We start from the raw sequence: 18,096 nt of genomic DNA on the forward strand, positions 1-18,096 counted from the left end.
CATTGTGGTCAGAAGAATGTAGAATGTAATAGAGATTCCAATGTACATTCCTCTTCACTTTGTGTGTGTGTGTGGGAGGGGGGGGGGTGTTTATGTGTGTTTGTTTTCGTACTAGTGCTTGTGCATGTGACTTGTCTCTCTTATCTGTAGACTCATATCTATGTTCCTCCTACTGCAGAAAGATGTGGCTTACCTGCAACAGTGGCTGGAGGCCTTTGTGGCATCCTTTGAGCGGCTCATTGATGTGCAGTCGCTGGCGCCCCGGCGGTAAGTGGAAGTTCATGTTATTCATCCTTTTTTAACCAACGGCTAAAGCACAAACGTATACAAGTGTTTTATGCCCCACTACACTGGTGGAAGTCTGACCTCTTCAAAGTTCGAGAAGCACCAATGTTTATGCAGGGAAGCATGAAGTTCTAACTTTGCCCTCACTTGCCCTCTGGTCTTCCTCCATCTCCTCTCCTTCCATCTCTCCCGTCTCCTCCCAGGGTGGAGGAGGGCTGCTCTGAGGTGCCCCTGCTGCCTCGTGAGGTCCTAGTGCTGCTCAGCACCCAGCTGTGGCACAGCGCCCTGCACCTCTCTGGGTCCGAGCAGGGCAACAGCACCCCTCACCCGCTGCTGCTCATCAAGTTCTTCATCATCGTCTGCAGGTAGGGGTGAGCACAGCTCACTGTCATCCTCATCTTCTTCTTCATCATCTAAGTCATCTTCATCATCATCATTTTTGTTATCAACGAAATCGTCATTATAACCTTTAACAGCATTTTCATCATCAACAACTGCACGATTTGACAGCTTTTCTTCTGTTGGATATGGCACCAACCGCAGTTGTAACAAACCTGAAACAGATTATCATCAAGCCAGTTCTTGCAGACAGGAAAGAAAGCAATTTTGGATGCATTACAATCAGATGCTTTACCACTGAGCCATACCTCTCCCCTTCATCTACAACTGAAGATACACAATAAAGAGATGGTACAGCAGATCTGTAATGATTTATGCTTTTGTGTACTTTCAGGAATATGGAAAATATTGACCCTGACAAGACCCCTAGCTTTGTGTTTGAGACAATAAAGCTGTTGAATTTCTGCTTGACTCAGGTAAGGGCACAAACATTGCAACCCCACACAATGTCTTCAACACACTTGTCAGTTTCATTGAGTAATGCTATAGTGTCTCACCTAGACACAGATGATTTACTACTCTTTTAACGGCCGTGGGGAGAGTTATCAGATGAGAACTCACACCCCATGTTCATCCTATTCATACACACAACGGTTTACAGAGAGCAAAGAAACAGAACTGGTTTCAAAAGAAAAGAGAAGTTTGCTTTATACTTTATGCTCTTTGTTTACTGGTATGTGTTTATTGTTGGCATTGAGGACACCTTGTGAATAGGAATGTTGACACAATGTTCATGTCGCAAGCCTGCTCTGAGTGATACTGACTGTTAGCTTGTGTTTCAGCTGAAGAAGCAGCCAGAGGATCAGTCATCACTCCAGTCAGTGGTCCAGTATGGGCTGCTTCTGTGTGAGAGTCTCTATGACCCTTATCAGATCTGGAGGAGACGCCTGTCAGGGTAAGTGTGTGTGTGTGTGTGTGCTTGCAGTGTATGATTGTGGTTTGACATCCCCTGCTTTGTGTTGCCCTTTTGTCGTGTGTGGGGGCAACTTTTGTCATTACGACATTTGTGGAGGGTGTGTGTGTTGGTACTCCACCAACCCAACCCAACCAAACCTCTTAAAAATGAGGTTGTCAGGTTGGAGTCAAATGAGTCCACAGCAGGTCTAACAACTGCCATTACCAGTCATGAACCAGTCCAAATGTAAGAATCACTCCAGCTGTTGAGGAGTCGTGTGTGTTGGGCGTGTGTTTGCTCAACCTGCTTGTGTGTTCCAGGGAGGATGTAAGTCTGATGGAGAGGAGTAGGTATAAGTTCTCCCCTCTTCCTCTGCCAGAAGAGCTACCAGCTCTGTTCCATGGTGAGCTACTGCGTCTGTCTCCTTCCAACCCCCTAGCACTCACTCTTGTTATATTACTCTCCACCAAACTGACACACTGTACCAAAGGAATCTTCCACCATGTTGCCATAGAACAGCACCATTCTTAAAAAAAAATAATAATAATAAGATACTGTTAGTGACCCACTTTAGAAATGTATTTCACCAATCAATACTTAAAAAAAAATTATTTACAAAAGCAATGGATTACGTATTAGATGTATACAATGTCTCATAAAATGTATGCCTTGCTCTGTTTGCTATACTGTATTTGGTTAAAGTTAAGTTTGTATAATGCTTGCAAGTCCTAGTGCTTAAGGCTTAAAATAATAAACACTGTGTGTGTGACTGGTTTCAAGTTTGAGATGCATTAAAAAGAAGGTCAGGACTGTTACTCCTTTACCACCCTAGCGTCTTACGCAATGAGCTGATGTGTTGGGTCTTGATGAATGGTAAATTATGTTGTTTTCAATCGGCAGTGTTTGCTGGGTATTATCTTATTAAACACTTCTTTTCATAGAATCCCTTAAGATTTAGATTAGATTAAATGATAACACACCACAGAGAAGCCTCTGTCTGGGCTTGCGAAGGCTGTGGATTAGACATTTGTGTTGAGAAACTTGAGGGTGGTTGGCTTGTCTAATACCGGTTATTACCTGGTCAATTTGAAAGGATCAAGCAATCTTATTTTGACTCCGCCCACCTCACAGATACCTTAGAGACCAGCGAGCAGATCCCAGAGCTCCTCACACTTCGATTGGTCAATCTCCAAGGGGCTGTCATCAGTGGGACCAAGGTAAAAACCTTCCCATTCCAAGTCAGTGTCTGTCACATGGTTGCTTTATCTGCTGGAAACAGGGGCGTAGGATTATTTCCAAATGTGGGGGGACAGCGTTTTTGAATAACTGGATACAGAGGGATGCGGCCGTCAAATTTTCGTGATAAAAAAATTGGGAGGAGAGATTAACTGCTTTCAAAAAGTGGGTGAATCATTTTCCACCCACATATAATGTAAACCTATGCCCCTGGCTGTAAATAAAGAAACATACTCCAGATTCACTTGTCTATCTGTGATTTCGCTCTACAGAAGAACGGCCTGCTCTCCATCACCCCCAACTCTGTGAAAGACCTGTTCTCCGTGCTGCGGGCCTGGTGTTGCTGCGACTCCCCCAATCCCAAGGACCCCAGCCTGCTAAGACTGACCCTGCAGTGCTTGACTGCAATGATCCACACCCTCCACGGCAGCAGCCCCGCTGAGCGGCAGGTGGAGATTAAGACTGTGCTTGACGGATACTTCCAGGTCCTCAACTGGAACCGTCCCCTGGGCAGTGAGCCGGGGGGCAGGCGAACCTGGGAGGACAGCCTGATCACCCTCCAGAGCCAGATGCTTAGTAAGGAACCTCCTACTTATTACACCACTCAGGACCCATCTTTAATCAACTTTAGCTCTTTTTCACTTTTTTCACTTCCACGCTCCAGTTTCTCCAGAAGAAAGATATTTAGCTTGGATACTGATTCCGTCTGATATTAATGTTGTAGACATGGCTTAAAAAACAGTTGTGAGTCAGTCAGTGTGTGTGGTGCTATTTAGGAAATGTCTGTCTATCTCTCTGTGATGAGTCAGGGTTTAAACCGCTGTGTTGCTGTCCTCCACAGCTGCGATGCCTGAGATCCTGCAGTGTCCTGACAGGCCTGTGCTGCAGGCCATCTTCCTCAATAATAACTGCTTTGAGCACATTCTCAGGCTCATCCAGAACAGCAAGGTCTGTCTGTCTGTGTGTGTGTGTGTCTGTCTGTCTGTCTGTCTGTTTGTCCATCTGTCTGTGTATCTATCTGTATGTCTCTACCCACATGTCTGACACTGTCCACATTTTTGTTCACGTCAGCCCGTGTCTGTCTGTCATGTCTGTTTGCCTTCCTGACAGTCCATTGGTTTGTCTGCACTACCCTTTGTTCAGGTGTTGAAGCAATTACTGTTGCCAACATATCTAATGTGATACAAACAGACACAAAGCATTTCTAAGTCTCTCTAACCTCTCAAGTTGACAATGTGTCCGTCTCTGTCTGTATGTGTGTATGCTTGTGTGTCTGCTTGTGTGTGTGTGTGTGTGTGTGTGTATGTGTGTGTTTGTATCCTGTAGCTCTATCAGAGCAACAAGAGTAGGACGGAGTGTGTGTGTGACCTCACCACACGTTTACTCACAGAGGTGGAAGTGGACCAGGTATATTCACCATGATGTTGATGTAGGTCTGTCAGCAGGAAACTCAGCCTCCTACAACACCCCCCTCCCTTTTTTCCCCTCTCCCCCTCCCCTCCCTTCCCTCGTTCACTTCTCAGAGCTCTTTAAACAGGAAGCCTTCAACAGGAAGTGTGAGCCATTATGCTCACTTGTAAATTATAGAAGTTAGAGTATTTATAACATGGCTGTCTGTTTCTATTACAATTGTTGAATCTCTTCATTAATAAATAACACCCTCTTCCTCTGACAGCATAGTCTATGCAATTTTTTAGGACAGTTATGATGTTTTATGTTTCAGTATAAAAAATAGTTGACTGCCTAAAATTGTTCACATAAATACCTCAGCACTTAGTGAAAATAGATACTGGAATACATTTTTGGGGACAGGATGAAGTACCTGTACCTAAGGCAGACATAGGTCATGTTTAGGACTAGTGGCTGGGTTACCTGTTGACAGTAGGAGGAGAGTACTATCCTGTGTGTGTGCATGTGGTGGTTAGCTTTCCATGCATGTCCAACCCTGCTGTTTTCAAGGCTACATAATTCTACATTGCATGACTGGTGTGGTTGTATGATTTAAAGTTTTTGATTAACTCGCGTGGTGAAGCTTTAGTGGTGTTGGTGTGATTTCTTAGTGTGCTTGTGTTGCACAATGATGCTACAACAACCTTTGGGAAGGAAAAAAACAGCATGTATTTGGGTGGCAGTTATAACCAACATGTCAGAACCTGTTAGTATCTGACAAAGAGAAGGTTGTTTGTTAACCCATGTCACTTATTTTCAAATTCGTCCCAGCCTTATTGAAGAATTAGAAAAAAATATACCCTTAAAAAATATTTTAAGACATCGACCAACTTCATGCATTTTAAAGGTTTGGTCAAAGTCCTCCCGCTTGGTGCGTCTTTTCAAAGTCCTCCCGCTTGGTGCGTCTTTTCAAAGTCCTCCCGCTTGGTGCGTCTTTTCCCTCCCGCTTGGTGCGTCTTTTCCCTGGTGTTTACGTGATGTTGCCGTCTTTGGTATCAGTGGGATCTCAAACAGTGACTGAAGTTGTGTTGTGTAACAGAGTGTTTTTGGTGTACAGGTTTGGGAGAAAGGTTCAGACTGTATCACAGTGCATGCTCTGGGGGTCCTCACGGCCATCATGAGTAACTCCCCCTCTGCCAAGGTAAGAACCCACCCACTGTACCATTCATAAACTGTATAAAGTAATTCTACTGTACGACCACTACAAATATCATTGTATAAGTTGCAGAACACCTAACATTTTGCAGGATTTTAATCAAACTGACATAAGACTGTTATTGTATTATTAAAATTATTTGATTTAAGTAGTACCAGTGCTATATTAATGGTTCTGTACTGTAAGTACATATGTATGTGGATAAACATTTCTACTGTAACATTTTGAAATCATATACCACTGTAAACACGCAACACGTATGTGTTCCCTCCTGAGAGGAGATAGAGGCATGTGCCAAGCTGCACCATTATGAGTGGAGCGAGGTGTTTCAGCCCCTCTGTCTGTTCCTCTGCAGGAGGTGTTTAAGGAGAGGATCGGCTACTCCCAGCTGTTTGATGTTCTCAAGAGTCAAGGCCAGCCCACCAAAAGGCTGCTACAAGAGCTGATGAACATGGTGAGCAGAGGGGGAGGGCAGAGAGGCACCGAGGAGAAATAAGCAGAGAGGAGCAGGAAAGAGAGGAGCAGGAAAGAGAGGAGCAGGGAGGAGTGTAGCTTGTATAGAAGAGCCAAACAAGCTTTCTCATTAAACTGATTTGGAGACAGTCAGCACAGACTGAGGTCATGAGGCCTTTGATCAAATGTATTATACTCATCATCCCCTCCTTTTCTTCCTCTCTCTCCCTTGTTATCTTTGTCTCTTCCTCCCTCTTTCTCTTCTTCCCTTTTTCTCTTCCGTCCTCTCTTCTTCCCTCTCTCCCTCCCTATCTTCCTCTCTCTTTTTCCTCTCTCTCTTTTTCCTCTCTCTTTTTCCTCTCTCTCTCTCTCTCTCTCTCTCTCTCTCTCTCTCTCTCTCTCTCTCTCTCTCTCTCTCTCTCTCTCTCTCCCTCTCTCTTCCTCCATATCTCTCTCTCCATCCCTGCCTCCCTGCCACCTTCCCTCCAGACAGTGGAAGGGGAGCACGCCCATGCACTCCACCTGGGCATCAGCAACGACCAGCCCCTGTTGCTGCTCCTGCAGTGGCTGCCCGAGCTGAGCACCCAGCGGGAGCTGCAGCTGCTGGTGGCCCAGTGGCTGGCGGCTGTGTGCGGAGGCTCCCTGTCCTGCCGCACCGTGGCGGTGGAGGCCGGCCTGGTGGGAGCACTGCTCCGGGTCCTGGAGGTGCCCCAGCGCCTGGACAGGCAGTGTGCCGACGCCCTGCTGGGCCTGCTGCAGGACCTGGGCTCCCTGTGCCTCCGGCCGGGCGAGCTGAAGAGCCTGCTCCGCCTGCTGAGGGTGGACCAGGACAGCGGCACCGGGAGGGCGCCTGGGAGGGGCTCACACCCGTACTGTGCCCGCATCATCAGGGTGCTGTCAGCCATGGCGGCCAGGGAGGGTAGAGACAGCGCCCTGCAGTACTTTGACCTAACGCCCCCCATGGCGGGCATCATGGTGCCCACGGTCCAGCGTTGGCCGGGCAGCGCCTTTGCCTTCCACGCCTGGCTCTGCCTCAACGCTGACTTCCCTCCTTATCACTCGGAGTGCTCCAACCCCAGTACCCCTTTGCCCACCGCTGGCACGGGGGCCCCGCGAGGCATGGGGAAAGGCCCTCGCAGGAAACAACTCTACAGGTAACCATGATAGCAGACATCGAGTCAAGAGTACCTCACAGCGTCGTTTGTTGCTACCTCGTGGTGTTTCGACCGTGTCCTCTCTCTGTCTGTCCTCCAGTTTCTTCACGGCCAGCGGGACGGGACTGGAGGCGTTCTTCACCGTGGAGGGGGTGCTGGTGGTGGCTGTGTGCACTAAGAAAGACTACATGGCTGTTTGCCTGCCTGACAATCCTCTCACAGACTGCTGCTGGGTGAGATGTAGAGACTAACAGCCACACACACGCCTCCAACCCACACACATACACACACCTCTAACCTGTCATCCAACACAAGACATATACTACTGGACCAGTCCTGCTCATCCATTGTGTGGAACGTTGTTATGATAATGATCTATATTTGAAGTGCGTACGTGTTGCACGATTGTATAATTTGTGGGTGTGTTCCTAAGGATGAGCTCTGAAGTGACTATTTGCAGACGTGCTCTGCATGCCAGCCCTGTAAATGTGTGGTGTGAAATGAAGCCTGTGTCATCATGGCTTTTTGTGTCTCTGGTCTCTCAGCATTCTGTGGACATCGTCCACATCCCTGGCCGTCGTCCATTTGGACAGAACATGGTCACCATCTACATAGACGGAGAACCGTGTAAGACTGCCCAGCTGCGCTTCCCCTCTTTCAATGAGGTAAGAAAGAGTAACTGCAGGGAGCTGGAAGGTCTATGCTTTGACAAGATCATTGGTTTAGCACGGACTGAGGTCATTCAGAGCAAACTGGAGATGCATAGAGAGGGTTGGGCTATGGCAGGGTGTTCAGGGCAGTGCTGTACTGTGTTCCTGGTAGTTCTATCCCTTCTGTTTCACATTCTCACGTTGTACTTCTTACTCTTCTGCTTCTTACTCCTCTTCCACCCCCTCGTCTAATTTCTTTTCCACTTCCTCTTCTCTCTCCTCCTTTATCTCCTCCTCTTCCAGCCTTTCACCTCCTGCTGCATCGGCTCCGCGGGCCACCGGACCACTACCACCACCACCACCACCTCCCCCACCCTGCCTCCCCCGTCATCCCTGTCAGGGGAGTTTGCCTTTCCCGCTCACGCCGCCCCCCTCACCCGCTCCCAGTCCTTCCCGGCCACCTTTGCGGGGGGCCGCTGGGGGTCGCTACAGGAGTCCCACGTGCACACCATCCCTGCTGGGCTGCAGGACACGGAGTGGGGGACGCCGAGCTCTCTGGACGGTCTCCTGGGAACTGCCTTCATCTGCCATGAGGCCCTGCAACCGCTACAGGCCAAGGCACTCTATGCCGCAGGTACGATGGCCACTCACGTCTGCCGAGTTGTACATGGTTGTGCTACATGGTTTTTACGGTAACCTCATCTTCCTCCCAGGCCCCAACCACGTGTCTCTGTTCAAGGCGGATGGAGAGCTTTCGGACCTCAACAGCAAACTCCTCCTCTACTACACTCCACAGGTGGGTGAGGTTCAGATGTTCCTCAGAGCTGCCGAAACGCACTGGCAGCACCAAGACGGTACTGATGAAATCTGTGTTCTCAGGCTTTCAAGAACCAGATTTGTCTGGATCTGTCTCCCAACCACCAGTATGACGGCAGGCTAACTGGACATCAGGTGGTTAACTGGGACATCAAGGTGTGTGTTGTCCAATGTGTCCTCTCGGTACTGTTAATATTGTATTTATATTATATTGTAATTGCGTGTGTTTGAGAACAAAAGCACAATTAATATAATGGTTCTCTTGCAGTAAAGTGGTTACACCTGTATGTAACCGTGTCTGCATGTATGGATGGGTGTATGTTCATGTGATGTGTGTGTGTGTATGGATGGGTGTATGAATGTGCGGTATGTGTGGCCATTTGTCTGTTCCATGTCAGGATGTTTTGAATACGGTGGGGGGCATGGGAGTGCTGCTGCCCCTGCTGGACCAAGTGTGTGAGGCCGAGCAGGTGGACGGAGTTGGGCAGGAGACCTCGGACCTCCTGGGACCAGAGCTCACCTCCTCAAGAGGGCCCGCCGGCATGCTGCTGCCCCTGGGCAAGTCCTCGGGTCAGTATTCCCTGCCCTGGAGGAAAGGATCGAGCCTGTTTTGAACTTTGGAATGCAATCGCTCTGTGAATAGGCACTGATTTTGGGGAGCTGTAACTGGTGGATTTATTTAGAGAGGTATATCCACCACGTTGGGATTCTAGAATGTTGAGAATGGTCTCTGATTCCAAATCAGCGTCAGCATTCTGAACACATGCTCCAAAATGCACCAAGCCATTTCAACAAAACCAAACACTATGATCACTGTTGGTCAGTGACAGAGGGGAGCCTGACACAGAGTCGCCGGCCCTGGTTGTCGTGGTGAAGCCGTGGTTGCTAAGGCGGTGACACTGTGTCCCACGTTCCTTCCAGAGGGCCGTCTGGAGAGAAACAGCGTTGCCGCCTTCCTGTTGATGGTGAAGAATCTGATTCGCCATCACCCCGTCAATCATGAGAGCCTGCTGAACTGCCATGGCCCTGCCATCATAGGAGCCATGTTGAGCAAGGTGAGGGGCAAAACGTTTGCTTTTAGAACTCTTATTCTTATTTTCTGATGCTTTTACCCAAAGTGACATACAAATGGTGCGTATAGTTCAGAAGATGAGACAGACCACCTGCTCATGCCCCCAACCCTCAGGAGACTCAATAACATCAGCGCTCATCAATCATGTACAGTACAACGATTAGTCTTTAGTTACTAGCAAATTCATTGTTTTCATTGGTTTTGTTGTTGACAGATGAATTTCAGTGTGTACAGGTGAGGGGCTTGAAACTGAATGCCCAGGGCCAGGGTGCCTGTCCTGGGTTGGAAGACTTGTGTCCTGTATTGTAGTGTTTGTAGATGTGTGTACAGTGGGGTGGGCTAGACGGAGACTGTCCTACATTCCAGCGATGCTCCCTGGGAGAGCGAGGGAGGGGTCGCTGCTTTGACAGGACATGTTGGTGTATGTTGGTGTCTGCAAAGCCAATCATCCTGGGAGGAAACGCTGCTCTAACAATTACACCATAATCCACACACGCACTGACACACACACTCACACACACACACACAGCGTCAACACTGCCGTCACACTCAGCCACACAGGCACCAACTCCCTCTCTCTCACTCTTACATACTTTAAACCCTTCAATTCACTTCACTGAAGCAAGACGCCCTGGTACACATGCGCACACACACACATCAGAGTAATATCAGGACTGTAAACACTTACAGTAACTTTCACCCTGTGATCTCTCGTATCCACCCTGCGCCCACTTCCCCTACCCCCATCCTTTCCCATTCTTCCATCCCTCCACCACCACCCGTACCCTATCCCACTCCCCACCTCCCCATGCGTAACCTAACCCTCCCCCCCCCCCCCTCACCCCCATCCTGTCCCACATATTCACCCCTATCCTCATCTTATCCCACTTACCCACTCCCCTCCCCTCTCGCCCAGGTGCCGGGAAGCATGATGGACATGAGTGTTCTGATGGCGTGTCAGTTCCTGTTGGAGCAGGTGTCCAGCGAGGGGAACAGCCCTCTGCTCCTGCAGCTCTACCAGCACCTGCTCTTTGACTTCCGCATCTGGAGCAACAGTCATTTTGCTGTGTGTTTGGGTAAGGAACCGATACCCTCTTTACTGTGTGTTTGGGTAAGGAACCGATACCCTCTTAACTGTGTGTCTGGGAAAGGAAAGGAATACCTCGTAACTGTGTGTCTGGGAAAGGAAAGGAATACCTCGTAACTGTGTGTCTGGATAAGAAACCGACAACACTCCACTGTGTTTGGGTACAACACTACTACAATACTACTACAGTACTACTAACTAAGCTGTCACATTGTAGTTTTCCAGTGAGCTCCATTGGCAGTGCTGTCTTCTCAGTTATATATCTTCTTTATTGTATGAAGGCCATGTCCAGTATTTGTCCACGGTAATCAAGGATGGCAAGCAGCGCATGAGGAGGAAGTATGGGGTGCAGTACATCCTGGATACCATACGGACGCACTACAGGTAAACATTACAGCACCTGCACAGTAAGGCTCAGTCACCATGGGGATGTGAATACTGTACCAAGGCACGTTTGAGTAGATGTGTTAGGTGTGTTTTTATGGTTTTGGTATTATTTTGTCTGACTTTCTGCCTGCCTGCCTGGATGCCTGTTTGCCTGTCTGTCTGTCTGTCTGTCTGTTTGTCTGCTTGCCTTCCTGTCTGTATTTCTATCTGTCTGTCTAATTACCTGACTGTCTACCTGACTGCCTGTCTGTCTGCCTGTCTGTCTGCGTCCCTGTCCGTCTGTCCCTCCGCAGCATGGAGAAAGACGGCAGCCGCCTGTCTGATGAGAAGCAGACGGTCCAGATCTCTCTGTTCACCCTGCTGAGGGATTTCCTGCTCAGGTCTCCCAGCCCAGAGGAGCTCCACAGTGTCCTGGCCTACACACTCGCCGTGGGAGAGGAACAGCAGGTACGCAATCCTGGACTCGTTCTCTCTTTCTCTCCTGGCTCTCTGTCTTGTTCTCCCCACACTTTCACAGTGAGTTTTAGATGAGTACGTGCTGCATTGATACATTGTTGTAGCCTCCTGGTCCAGACAGATCTAGTTGATGAATCAACTAGTCAATCAATCTTTGCAAGTCATTGCAACAAATGCAGTGTGAGTGCTGAACACAAAGTTGAGAAGTAAAAAAATAACATAAGTTTAAATAAAAAACATGAAAAAGAATACACAAATATACTGTATAAGAATGCTAATAAAACAAATAAATGAAAAGTAACAGACGGACATAAGTCCAACTAGAAATTCGCACATTAAATAGACGGCAGACTGAAAAGGTGTGGGCCTGAAACACACAACAACTTTGGCTCAAGATTCCACAAAGACTGCGGCTAATGTGTTTTGGATTCCCGGCCCTAGGTGGTGAGTGCGCTGGACGTGCTTTACTGTCTATTGCGGAGCACGCCCCCCAGGGAAACAGTCCAGACGGTGCTGGTGGAGTGGGGTGTGGAGCAGCTGTACTGCCTGCTCCTCAACCCCACCTTCGGGGACGAGGCCCGCGAGAGAGTCTTCAGGGTGAGGACCAATAGCTCCGGACCAACCGCTCATTTTCGATCTTCAACTTCATCAATGATGATGTCAGTCGGTGGCCGGAAAGATGACTGACAATGTTAAAGGATTGACTTGGTTTTATAAAACAAGCTCGGATCATTTCAACAGTCAAGGCGGAGTGGTCTGATGAGCACAGCAATGGGTTACAGACAGACGTATATACAATGGAGTTCAGATATAGTTTCCACAGAATTCTTCCTTACAGGGCACAGCATGTGGTCAGCATGTTTGTATTCTTGAAAGGTTATACTTGACCGTTTCGTAACTTATTGAAGCCTTTTCCAGCATATTTTTTTTACTCGCTGACTCACAATTCTAAACAAGCTAGACCCTTATCTATATAAGATCTGAGTGTGTCCACAACATGACCTCTTGACCCAAGGAGAGAAGCCGCCCTCTTACACAGAAATTGAAGCATATCAATCCAGCTCTATGAAATCTTAGTAGTCTATCTTTTTTATGAGACAAATGGGGACCGTTATCTAAGCATGAGGTGTTTTTGTGTTTTCTGTCTGTCTGTGTAGGTACTCTACAAAATCCTGAAGAGTGAAAGAGTGCCTGAACGGACAAAGCACCGCGTCAAGCTGAAGGATTTTGGCTACCTAGGCCTGGTCTGTTTCCTTGGAGACATCCCTGTAACCATGACCACCGTGCGCTGTCTGTACGAGCAGGTTCTCGCAACAGGTAATCCAAAATAGCCTCTGAGACACTGGGAATTTGTTAAATTTGGGGGGGGGGTGGTGTAGCTAATTCTGTATTTTCTTCTCGACTCTGACGTCTGTTGACACGCAGATGCCTGCCCTAGCTTCAGAGACCTCCTGGCTGTGGTGTATCTGTCACACAGAGCTGAGCTCACTGTCCGTCTGGACGTGTGTCGCAAGGTCAGTCAGCCTTCGGATATTCTTCTTTCAAATTCTGTCCGGGTGGTTATTTTTAGTGCTTGAAAGGGCCATTGGCGAAGGATAGAAAGCTAAGTTTGAAAAGATCCATTTTCAGTCCGCTTCAAGGACAACCCAAGTTTGTTCGCTGATTTATAAAAAGGCATTTCATTAAAATATCACACCTCCATTTCCTTCCGTCACCTCACATATTTCTTTTTCACCTCCCTCTGCTACCCCCCTCTCTTTGCTACTATCCCCTCAGCTCTTCCACCTGATCTACTCCAGCGAGGACTACGTCAGGCAGCTGGCTCGTCAGCCCGGCTGGCAGGACGTCCTCACTAAGCTCTACGTGAAGGAGTCCTTTGAGTCCCGAGCAGCCAGCGTAGAGGACTCCAGCACCCCCAGCTCCCTGGAGCCCCCCACCCGCCTCCCCCTCCGCCCTCCCCTCCGCCCGCCCCTCCGCAGAGACCACAGCATAGTCATAGAGGACACCCGGCCCGACCTCTTCCTCACCTACACCTCACGGGAAGAAGAGGATGAGGAGGAAGGAGGCCCGCGGGACCTCTCAGAGGGTTTCTCCAACCTCTCCCTGTCGCCCCTTAACGGCGGCGGCGGGCAGCTGAAGAGCTACGCACACTCGTTGCATTTTAAGTCCTTTGACTCAGCGGAGCAGGGGAGCCACTCGTCCTCCCTGTCCAACACGGTGGACATCCCCTCAGCCCGCCGCGAGGAGGAGGGGCTCTACCACCCCCTCTCCCCCTTCGGCACCTCCCCCTTTGAACTGGAGCTGGGGGAGGCGGGCACAGGGACGGGCACCATCACACCTGCAGGCAGTCAGGGAGACACCCCGTCCCCCCTGGAGCACAGCAAGCCCTTCCCCTCTCTGAGGCCCAGGAAGAGCTCCAGTCTGTCCAATGTGCTTGACGACGCCAGCTATGGAACAGAACCTCCCACTGGAGACACCATCTCCAACACTTCCAACCCTCAGGTAGGGCTCTTAACCCTTCAGCCCTCCATTCCTCAGGCCGGGCTCCTGCCTGCTCCCACAAGCCCCAGGCTCTGCTGCTTGAATCCATCACACTTTTTGAACCCAGAAGTTCTTCATCTTCCTAATATACTGGGTTTGTGTGTGTGTACGTGTGTTTGTATGTGTGTGTGTGTGGCAGCAGACCCCGGAGGAGGAGCTGTGTAACCTGTTGACCAACATTGTGTTCTCCGTGCTGTGGAGCGGCAGCGGGGCCGAGGGTGGCGAGGACGCCGTCTGGAGGGAGAGGGGCCAGGTCTTCTCTGTCCTCACCAAGCTGGGCTCCTCCTGCCAACTGGTGCGCCCACCCGACGACATCAAACGAAGGTTAGTTTCAGACCAGGCCCCCGTCCACCATCTGTCGCTAGCACCGCAGTGAGTCAGACCTCAAAGCTCTCAGACTCCTAATGTATCCTAAGTCGTGTGTGTGTGTGTGCCAGCCTGTTGGAGATGATGCTGGAGTCGTCCCTGTCGGACCTGCGAGACGCCCAGGGCCAGTCTCTGCCCCACTGTCCCAGCCTGGTGCGCCTTCTCAGGCTGCTCCAGGACTTCCTGTTCGCTGAGGGAACCGACAACCACGCTCTGTGGAGCGAGAAGGTACCCCATCCAGATGAATACTTCAGTCCTTTGTGAAAATCAATTCTGCATGAATGTATTAATGTATGGGTGCAGTCTTTTCAAATGACAGTCAAGGGAGTCTGCCCAGTACTGTTGTTTGCTTACAATGTATAGAGGCTCAGGAGGGTGTGGAGGCCTGATCTTCATTATCCAGGAATGCTGTGAAGGATATACAGTAGCTACTTCTTGTTATTGTCTGTATTATCTGTGTGTCTCCTCTCCTCCTGGTTTACGGCAGGGCAATAAATATTTTGTAGGAGTTGTTGATTTCTGACTAGGCTGGATTTATTGTGTGTGCTGAATAGTCATAGTTAGCCATGTGTGTTGAGAGGTGTGGTAACAGGTCCTGCTTTGTGTCGGGTCCTGGCTTGCAGTGTGTGGCTGACAGGCGTTGTTGTTTTGCAGATCTTTGAGGGGGTGGTGAACCTGCTGGACAGGCTACAGGCATGGCACTCTGCCCCGGGCTCCCCAGGCTCTCTGGAGCTCAGGGAGATGGCCTATATCGGCCTGCGCATCATCACGGGATACATCCAGCAGCAGGACTCTCAGGTTAGCCTCTTGCACAGACACACACACACACACACACTAACACACTCACACACACACTCCACCCACCACAAATAAGAAAAGGCTCGCACCATTTCCCTTTCATAGTACAGGGATTCAAACAACTAAAGGTCAGGGTGATCAACAACAACAACAACAGTACTAACCATTTATGCCTGATTGAAATGTGTTCAATTTGGATTTCAAGTGCGAATGGCCCTATTGTGGTGTAACAAGGCTGACAGGAGTTGAGCTCCACCAGGCCTTCTGTGGGTATCAGAGTGGAGAGCCCACATTCCTCTGGGGGAGTGTTCTGTATGACCAGGCTGCTCCCTTTGATTTATGGGATGGCTACTGCAAGATCGAGGGATCAAGTGGACAGAGGAAAGCTGTCCCAGGTTAACCCTTTTGATGGCAACACGGGGCTTTTGTTGTGTACTTTTCTTAAGGAGCCCCTGTCAAGATCCAAGCCATCGCAGTGCATCGAAAAGGCTAACTGTCGTAATGTTGTATACATGCCTCTCCAAGTTAGTCTTGTCACTGTCTCTCCTTCTTTTCTCCGTCTGTCTTGCAAACTCTCCCTCTGTCTTTTTCTCTCACTCTGTCTGTCTCTCTCTATCTCTCTCTCTCTCTCTATCTCTCTCTCTCTGACTCACTCTCCCTCCCTTCCTCTCTTTTTATAAAAGTTTTCTTTATCTGTGTTTTTCTCTCTTTCGCCATCTCATCTCTTCTGCCCTCCCTTCCTCTCTCTCTCTTTTTCCCGGGTCCACAGGTGTGTGTGATGGCTTGTGTGAAGCTCCACAGCCTCCTCCAGACAGTGCTCTGCCTGAAGTGGGTGGAGGTGTGTTTCCTGCTGGGCCGCTTGGGCGCCCCCCTGTGGCCAAAGGGTGTCATGGTGGATGCCAATGGCGGGCACGCGGAGACCTTCTCCCGGCTGGTGCCCATCGTACGCACCCTCCTGGATCAGCACGCTGACCCCGTCACGCTGCAGTCCCTGCTGCCTAACCTTCCGGTGACCAATGGTAGCCCCACCTTCGCTCAGGACCTGCAGAACTACTGTCACACCGTGGAGTGGCAAGACTTCTACCAGCATCATGTCAGTCTTCCTGCCCTACATCACCACTACCCTGTTACAGCCAGATACCCATATAGGCCTGTCATGTTACTGGATTCATCATTCAGTATCAGAGAATGTAAACAGTACCAGGCCATATTCATTTAAGGTGTATATATAAAAAAATACAGATCTTTTGCCAGCATGCTTTATGTGATCAGTGGGAGTAAACTGTGCTTGGACAGAAAATCAGATTCCAAATGTTATGTTTCCACAGAAGTAATTTGTCTAAATCTCAGTGATGTATTTTTAGAGGGTCTGCCGTAACCTTTGTCCTTGGCTCTAGATTAACTTGGCACTGTTTGGATTTGCTGTTGTCTGTTCTGTGTCATCAGCTGTGTCCACCGAGCTATCCCACAACCACTGAGTAACTCATAATCTACTTCTGTGCTGGTTGATTGAGAGAATGTAATGTAAAGCTAAGCAGTTTTGTGTCTTAGTGTGTGTTTTTATAATTCGCTATGGCACAGCACTTTGGCTATCAGCTGTTATTTTTATATGTGCTTTATAAATAAATATGACTGACTGACTAAAGTAGCTAGTTTGGTAAAATTGTACCGAATCTCAGTGTGTTGGCAGAAAAGAAAAGTTTACACTAACTGTTACCTCTTAGCATTAAGTTTATGCTAAGAGGTTCCGTGAATTAAAGCCAAACAGATCCTCCCAAGTTCAGACAAGGATTTATTTTGAAAGTGTGTCACAGTTCACTCTCTTAAATCTTTGTTGTTTAGACCTGTTGTATATACAGATCATACAACACACTGCCTTATCAAGCATTTGGTATCAGTCCAAAGCTATAGTTAGAGTGAGTGTTTGCAATGGTGTGTGTTCCAAGTCAAGAAGATCATTACTTTTTAAAACAATTGTATAGAGATTTTGTGTTGGTTAAGTGTGTGTTGTAATGGTGTTTTCTGAAATGTGTGTATTTGATGACATTTGTAGGTCCAACCCACTATGGAACAGTATGAGTTGGACACGTTTGGGAAGAGCCACGACCTCATGTCCAACTTTTGGAACTCCTGCTTTGACGACCTCATGAGCACAGCCATACGGCGAGACAAAGACAAAGGAGACAGCAAAGCCAAATTCCAGGTGAGGCCTTCACCCCGAGGAGCCTGTTTAGAAAGCTGCAGGTTGAAGTCAATTGAACAGACTCTAAACAACGGCCTCTGTATGCGTGTTAATGTGTGTGTTTCTGTGTGTGTTTTTGTGTGTGTGTGTTTATGTGTGTGTGTGTGTGTGTTTGTATGCCGGTGCCTGTGTGAGCAGGAGGCTATTGTGAACCCTCACCTGAAGCGAGTGCGCAGTGAGAACAACAGGTACCACAGCGTACAGAAGCAGAGCTCCAGCCAGCAGGGGGTGGTGTGGCGTCACTGGAAGTCCCTCCGCTGCCTGCTGACCAGCGAGAGAGGCCCCTGGGCACACAGGTCTGGTTGTTCAGCCTCAAATATTTTACTTACTAGGATTAAAAAATAGCGTTTGGTATTGTGATGGATTTTGTACCCTGTTTTGTACAATTATTTTTAAAATCATTTTTTTCTCCACATCATTTACAGTTTTTTACAATCGCTATGACGGTTTTTTCAATACCTTTAACAAGTTTCCTAAACTCTTAACACAGTTAGCACAACATCCGTCTGTGTAGGCTGTACAATTAACACATTTCTTGTTGCTTTGACACAAAATGCATAGAGTAAACACAAACTTTTACGAACAAACTCAACCAAGACAAAAAAATCGAGGCAGTAAAAAAAACAAATTACTGCCCAATTTACCAATGCTTTC

The 18,096-nt window shown here is 48.6% G+C and overlaps 1 protein-coding gene across 4 annotated transcripts in view; it reads left to right on the plus strand.

Annotated features, from left to right (window-relative positions):
• nbeal2 (neurobeachin-like 2) overlaps positions 1-18,096 on the plus strand; it is a 38,626-nt gene that overhangs the window by 8,583 nt on the left and 11,947 nt on the right. For 2 of the 4 annotated variants that reach the window (XM_047039595.1, XM_047039616.1), the window contains exons 2-33: positions 179-267; positions 489-650; positions 1,019-1,100; positions 1,467-1,579; positions 1,900-1,982; positions 2,711-2,796; positions 3,088-3,391; positions 3,657-3,763; positions 4,142-4,222; positions 5,322-5,405; positions 5,776-5,874; positions 6,363-7,027; positions 7,128-7,260; positions 7,573-7,692; positions 7,981-8,311; positions 8,391-8,473; positions 8,557-8,649; positions 8,892-9,063; positions 9,415-9,548; positions 10,482-10,641; positions 10,934-11,036; positions 11,333-11,486; positions 11,937-12,092; positions 12,653-12,812; positions 12,921-13,009; positions 13,272-13,997; positions 14,176-14,360; positions 14,474-14,630; positions 15,057-15,200; positions 15,970-16,293; positions 17,254-17,403; positions 17,581-17,738. In XM_047039595.1, coding sequence (XP_046895551.1) covers positions 179-267; positions 489-650; positions 1,019-1,100; positions 1,467-1,579; positions 1,900-1,982; positions 2,711-2,796; positions 3,088-3,391; positions 3,657-3,763; positions 4,142-4,222; positions 5,322-5,405; positions 5,776-5,874; positions 6,363-7,027; positions 7,128-7,260; positions 7,573-7,692; positions 7,981-8,311; positions 8,391-8,473; positions 8,557-8,649; positions 8,892-9,063; positions 9,415-9,548; positions 10,482-10,641; positions 10,934-11,036; positions 11,333-11,486; positions 11,937-12,092; positions 12,653-12,812; positions 12,921-13,009; positions 13,272-13,997; positions 14,176-14,360; positions 14,474-14,630; positions 15,057-15,200; positions 15,970-16,293; positions 17,254-17,403; positions 17,581-17,738 — 5,687 coding nt within the window. The remainder of the gene's footprint in view (positions 1-178; positions 268-488; positions 651-1,018; positions 1,101-1,466; positions 1,580-1,899; positions 1,983-2,710; positions 2,797-3,087; positions 3,392-3,656; positions 3,764-4,141; positions 4,223-5,321; positions 5,406-5,775; positions 5,875-6,362; positions 7,028-7,127; positions 7,261-7,572; positions 7,693-7,980; positions 8,312-8,390; positions 8,474-8,556; positions 8,650-8,891; positions 9,064-9,414; positions 9,549-10,481; positions 10,642-10,933; positions 11,037-11,332; positions 11,487-11,936; positions 12,093-12,652; positions 12,813-12,920; positions 13,010-13,271; positions 13,998-14,175; positions 14,361-14,473; positions 14,631-15,056; positions 15,201-15,969; positions 16,294-17,253; positions 17,404-17,580; positions 17,739-18,096) is intronic. The other 2 variants (XM_047039605.1, XM_047039625.1) reach the window with 2 other exon arrangements.

Source organism: Hypomesus transpacificus, chromosome 2 (assembly GCF_021917145.1).
Source record: "Hypomesus transpacificus isolate Combined female chromosome 2, fHypTra1, whole genome shotgun sequence".
NCBI classification, from domain to species: Eukaryota; Metazoa; Chordata; class Actinopteri; order Osmeriformes; family Osmeridae; genus Hypomesus; species Hypomesus transpacificus.